This window comes from Argentina silus (assembly GCF_951799395.1).
Source record: "Argentina silus genome assembly, chromosome: 9".
NCBI classification, from domain to species: Eukaryota; Metazoa; Chordata; class Actinopteri; order Argentiniformes; family Argentinidae; genus Argentina; species Argentina silus.
The window spans coordinates 18,359,247-18,365,348 of NC_139663.1; the positions used below are offsets into that span (position 1 = coordinate 18,359,247).

Here is a 6,102-nt window from a genome sequence, read left to right on the forward strand (position 1 = left end):
CTCTCTCGCTTTCTTCTCTCTCCTTGTCCATTCCTGCCTTTCCCTGTATCTCTGTCCCTCTCTCCATGTCCCCTTCTTCCCTCCCCATATCACCCCCCCCCCCCCCCTCCTTTCCCCTCTCTGTCATTTTTAATACATGTCAGTTTATGGAAGTGTTATGTTCTATCATAACACGATATATATTCATCTGTCCATCCATGTCCCTGTCTCTCCCTTCATCCTCATCTGTTTATCCTTGTCTCTCTCTGTCCCTCCTATCCCCTCCCTGTCCACTTCCGTCCACTGTCTGCCTCTTAAACCCGGCAATAGTTGCCAGTTTATGGAACAGTTAAAGTTATACATAACACCGTTTTTTCTCTAAGTTCTCCAGTGTTGAACCCGGCTGAGTATGTCCTAGGAGTATTCAGGTATGTCTCTTCACGTGCTCCCTCGCTATAACTGTTGGCTTTGTGTGTTTATGATTACTAAAATGACAGTATACTTCTGCTCTGTCATACTCAGACATTACGGTAGCCTCATCCACTATTATATCTTCAATATCATCAACATTCACTGTAAGGCTGGTCACCCGAGATTACCCATTCGGCTACCCGGAGAACCTCAAAACCCGCCACAAACATACCACTACATTCACACTTGAACAGCCCTAGAAGATGACAGATGACCATCACTTATGAAACAGAATCCCTTGAAGGTTTTTGCTAGCAGCCATGCCCTTCTGGTTACCCTAGTAATAAGTAACACATACCACTGCTCTATTTATGGCCCAAATTGTGACCGCCTCTGAGCTCTTAAATTCTCTAAAGCCATTTAAATGATTGATAATGGCATATTATGCTCCGTGACCTACTCAGAAAGCACCTACAAGTTATCCCTCTGACATCCTATTGCTGCCCTCCCCTACATGCTAAACCATAAATCTGACATTACTCTGTAATTCCCCCCCCCCCCACACAATAAGGTGAGACATTCTGGAGCAGATTCCTGTTGGTTTTCCTGAGAGCCGGGACCAGGCTATGTAGTGAGAGAGGACTTGAAGTTGCTCATAAATTGTAGTATTCAATATGGCACTACTGAGTCAGTGGCTATATAGCTTGACTTAAAGCCTAATGGTATTCTAACTAAAGGCATTGAGAACATCAAGTACTACACCTGAAGGCTTACTCAATTCCACTAATAGCATAATCTACCCCAGACCTAACCACCACATTCAATGACATTATAAAGGACACAGAAACAGTGATTTCATGTCGGAACACATGTGCACTTTATTGGGATTGTTTAGTCAGTGTACAGATTGGCCCCACTGGTCTGGCACCCCATGTCACCCCTCACCTCTGACCCCTCACCCCCGTCACCCCAGGATGGAAACATCACCAGGGAGTGAGGAGGCCACACTCGGGTTTGCATAACAAAACAAAAAAAATTAACAGGACCAAGATATTTTTTTTAAGGCTGAAAGTACAAAAAACCCAGACATTGTGACATAATTTACATACAAGCGATACTACAACCATGTTAAAGTATGCTCCAACCACTGGGCAGCCTTCACAGAGGCGAATACGTGTCTGAACAATGCAGTTAACAAACATTTGGAATGACTCAAAAGAAAAAAAAAAAAAAGAAATGTACATTTTTTTTTTGTTGGAAGTCCTCAGATGCTCTGTAGAACCCCGGGGTGCTTCTATTTAGCCAAAAACATTACCATCACCTTCACCGTTCCAGTTTTTAGATCCTGAGTCAAGCGCCAAAAATAACTGAAGCCATGCCAAATGGAGAGGTCGTCTGGGCTCTGCGCCTGAGTGTGTGTGTTGTAATGTGTTGTGTGTTGTTGTGTGGTGTTTTGCGCAGAGCTGAAGTCGTTGTTGGGCGTTTGGTCGGGGGAAAAAGGAACAGTCTGTTTAGAAGCATTTGCGGTGGACGATGGAGGGGCCGGACTCATCATACTCCTGCTTGCTGATCCACATCTGCTGGAAGGTGGACAGGGAAGCCAGGATGGAGCCTCCGATCCAGACAGAGTATTTACGCTCTGGTGGGGCAATGATCTGGAGTGGAAAGGAGGGGAGAAAGGAGGGTGAGATAAACAAAAGGCAGAGTAACATCTGCATGAGCTTGAAAAGGGTTGGGTGGGCAGATCTCCTCCTACAGGTGGACATCAGGCTATGGTGGATCTTGGACAGTAAAACTCACCTTGATCTTCATGGTGGAGGGAGCCAGGGAGGTGATCTCCTTCTGCATCCTGTCAGCGATGCCGGGGTACATGGTGGTGCCTCCAGACAGCACGGTGTTGGCATACAGATCCTTACGGATGTCAACATCACACTTCATGATGCTGTTGTAGGTGGTCTCGTGGATGCCGCAGGACTCCATACCTGGGGAGCAGAGACATGGCAGCTGTTAGTGACATGATACCACAAAATGGCCACCAGGGCAAGACAGCAATGTGTAATCTGACCGTTTAAGCGCTAGGTGGGACACTCACCGAGGAAGGAAGGCTGGAAGAGGGCCTCTGGGCAACGGAACCTCTCATTGCCAATGGTGATGACCTGTCCGTCGGGCAGCTCGTAGCTCTTCTCCAGGGAGGAAGAGGAGGCGGCGGTTCCCATCTCCTGCTCGAAGTCCAGCGCCACGTAGCACAGCTTCTCCTTGATGTCACGCACGATTTCCCTCTCAGCAGTGGTGGTGAAGGAATAGCCACGCTCTGTCAGGATCTTCATGAGGTAGTCTGTGAGGTCACGGCCAGCCAGATCCAGACGCAGGATGGCGTGGGGCAGGGCATACCCCTCGTAGATGGGCACTGTGTGGGTCACACCATCACCAGAGTCCATCACGATACCGGTGGTACGGCCAGAGGCGTACAGGGACAGCACAGCCTGGATGGCCACGTACATGGCGGGGGTGTTGAAGGTCTCAAACATGATCTGGAAAAGAGAAGACATGGATTGTGAGTCTTGGTGCTGTAATATGGAGGCTTCAGTATGGTGGGTCACTGCACACAGTACAGCATGCAGTAGAGTGAGAGTCAAGGAGCTGGTAGTTAGTGGGGGAAACTCGGTTTGTGCCTGAAAACAAAGCAGACATTTCTCTTTTCATTTCCAGAGTGCTGTTCTAAACTATAGTCATTCCTAATGGGGAGGGTGCAGGTAGGAGGTAGCACACACGAGGAGACACCTGTAGCTTCCATAGAGATGGAGAGATCAGCTCTCCAGAGAGAGGGCCTGGAGGAGAGGGGAGAGGGTAAGCAGGACCGAAGGAGGAGAGGAGACCAACAGTAGGAATAGGAAGTGAAGTGTGGAGACTACAGTTGTGGTGTGGTTCTGAGAGTGTACCTGGGTCATCTTCTCCCTGTTGGCTTTGGGGTTCAGGGGGGCCTCTGTGAGCAGGACGGGGTGCTCCTCGGGGGCCACTCTCAACTCATTGTAGAAGGTGTGATGCCAGATCTTCTCCATGTCATCCCAGTTTGTGACAATACCGTGCTCGATGGGGTACTTCAGGGTCAGGATACCCCTCTTGCTCTGGGCCTCGTCTCCCACATAGCTGTCCTTCTGGCCCATGCCAACCATCACACCCTGGAGAGAGAATACAGTTCAATATATAGTTCCATATGCATGCCCACACATCTGACTTAATGTATAACGCAGGGACGCATTTCACCCAAATGCCATGGCGATAGAAAGTCATTATAAATGTAGCCATTTTCTCTGGACAAACAATCTTATGGATAAATCTAGGTGTGGCTCAATTCCATTGTCAAATAATCCTTGTAGAACAGAAGGTACTAATCTAAGCAAAATATTCTACATTACTCCATTGAACTGTCCAAATCTATAAACTGCCCAGTTATCAGTTTACATGTATACCTAAGCAATAAGTGTTTGCTTTAGCAGAGATTCTGATCCAAATCCCAGCTAAAAATCCTAGCTTAATAGCTTCCACATTATTCAAGTCAAAGCAGGCATTTTAACGGTCAAAATCAACACATGCATTGTTTACATGTGTACATCAGCAATAATGGGAGGCACATCACTCTTCATCCAGTTTCTACAAGTGCTCACCTGATGCCTGGGGCGACCGACGATGGATGGGAAGACAGCACGAGGTGCGTCATCTCCGGCAAATCCAGCTTTGCACATACCGGATCCGTTGTCAACAACCAGTGCGGCGATTTCATCTTCCATGGCTGAACTGTAAAACGGAGGAAAAAAACTTGTAAATACAAACGGCACTTCTGTACTGTCAACTACTTCCGAACAGCGCCCCGTGACTACACACACGTTCTCGCTTCCTGTTAACAGATCGTGCAGTTGGGGACTCTGGCCACCAGGTGGAGCCCGAGCTGCGCGCTCCGACAGCGGAGACAAAGGAAGTGGCGCTGCATTCTGTTGTTACCATATAAGGACATGGTTGGGTTTGAGCAGCTTTGCGGCTGCCGGCGGCGTGGCGCGCAGCCAGAACGGCAGGGTTCAGCGAAAAGGAACATTTCGACATTCAGACCCGGACGCGACCACTCCCTCAATGAAGTTTACCAACCCCCCCCTTCCCCACACCCCTTTACAGCCTAAACGGATCGCGAACACAAGCGAACCGCGGAAATCTTATCCAATGTTACTGCGTCATAACCTGCGAATAAACTTCCCCCGCTTTTATTAGTCACATGCAAGATTATTCACCCCCCCTTCAAACTTAAACCAAGGGCATCTTACAAAGTCTTTCAAGCAGATACTCAACTTCTCAGCCAGATCAATCAATTAAGACTACTAGAACGAAGCACCCTGTTGAGTCAATCGGCCTATGAGGTCCTTTGCTGATGGCCGTTTCCTGAAAGCCACGCCTTAAACGACTGCTTCATAAGTTTCCCCCCCCCATCCTTCAAGGCTGATCATGTACCTACTTACTGATGACAACCGAGCCTGATCACCAATCAATTAACATCAATTAAGCATTTACGCAGGGCGGGCTCCAGTAGATCATCCCCCTTCCAGGATGAAGATCATATTCCAGGTAGTTCAGAAGGAACACTACCATGTATTGTAGCTTGTACAATAAGCAATGATATAAATACTATGCTTATATCAAGTTCAAGCGGTGCGTGCATGTATGCAAAAGGCTGAAGGGCGGTGTGAGCTAGCATGTGGCTAGGCTAGCGGGCTAAGTAGGTCACACCCCGCCGCAGCGCGCGCACAAAGGGAGCAGCCCTATTCCAGACCGGCCTAGAGCACTAGGGGGACTGACCGGTTTGGGAAAGGAGTCAGTTACACGGTAAATAGCCGTTTTCTTGCAAGTGATCGTTCTACCATCAAAGGAACAAGCGAGTCGAAACAGTAAAGTCTCCCCCTCATCTCAGAAGCACCTGTAACCCCGCATATACACCCATTAGGCTCGGCTAGCCCACATTTCAATTTCAGTATTGCAAGTCAAATAAAAATCTAAAAACCACCCATTAACTGTGTTATTTTAAATCGCTGTGAACCAGTAGGACCAGTTTGTTAGCTCGTTAGCCCACGGGCTACATGACAGGACAAAGAGCCTCGTGGCTCCTGTCACCTTTTCGGCATAGACAAGCATTCATCGACCAACATTCGGAACCCCAAAACCCCGGTGTTTACTTCGGGCTTGTCAACAAAATATGAAATTATTCCCCCCTTTTTTTTTGTTTCCAGACGCCTTGTTAGCCTTACCTTTTGGTTGGGGGGGGGCTTTTTCGCTGTTAGGAAACCGGTTTCAGTCAAATGATATCCCGCACAAGCTGCGTGTGACGGCGCTCAGAGTGAATCCGTAACCAGTGGGCGCGTGGTTTTTATTCCCGGTCAGATGCCCGGCTCGAGCCATAAAAGGTAAACTTTCGGATTCGCGCCCTCTGATTGGTCCAGCGTCACGCAGCCCGGGCGCGTCGCGTCGCGTGCACACTGCTGCACTCGCTCGCTCGCTCGCGACTTGAGAGAGAGAGTGAGAGAGAGAGAGAGAGAGAGAAAGGAGGAAAAGGAATGGAGGAGAGGAGGAGGGGTAGAAAGAGAAAATACAAGATAGAAAATATGTTGTGAGGCCTAGAAAGCCTAATCCTGTAGAATAGTAAGCTTAGTTCTGTAGTGCACAGTTCGCGTT

At 48.4% G+C, this 6,102-nt stretch overlaps 1 protein-coding gene across 1 annotated transcript; it reads right to left on the reverse strand.

Annotated features, from left to right (window-relative positions):
- Nucleotides 1–1,243: 1,243 nt before the first annotated feature.
- actb2 (actin, beta 2) lies at nucleotides 1,244–5,800 on the reverse strand. Its single transcript, XM_083677207.1, has 6 exons — nucleotides 5,679–5,800; nucleotides 4,056–4,185; nucleotides 3,330–3,569; nucleotides 2,483–2,921; nucleotides 2,191–2,372; nucleotides 1,244–2,045 (listed from the first exon to the last, which is right to left on the reverse strand). Exons 2-6 carry the CDS (start codon nucleotides 4,176–4,178, stop codon nucleotides 1,902–1,904), a joined length of 1,128 nt encoding a protein of 375 aa, XP_083533333.1. The 5' UTR covers nucleotides 4,179–4,185; nucleotides 5,679–5,800; the 3' UTR covers nucleotides 1,244–1,901.
- Nucleotides 5,801–6,102: the final 302 nt, after the last annotated feature.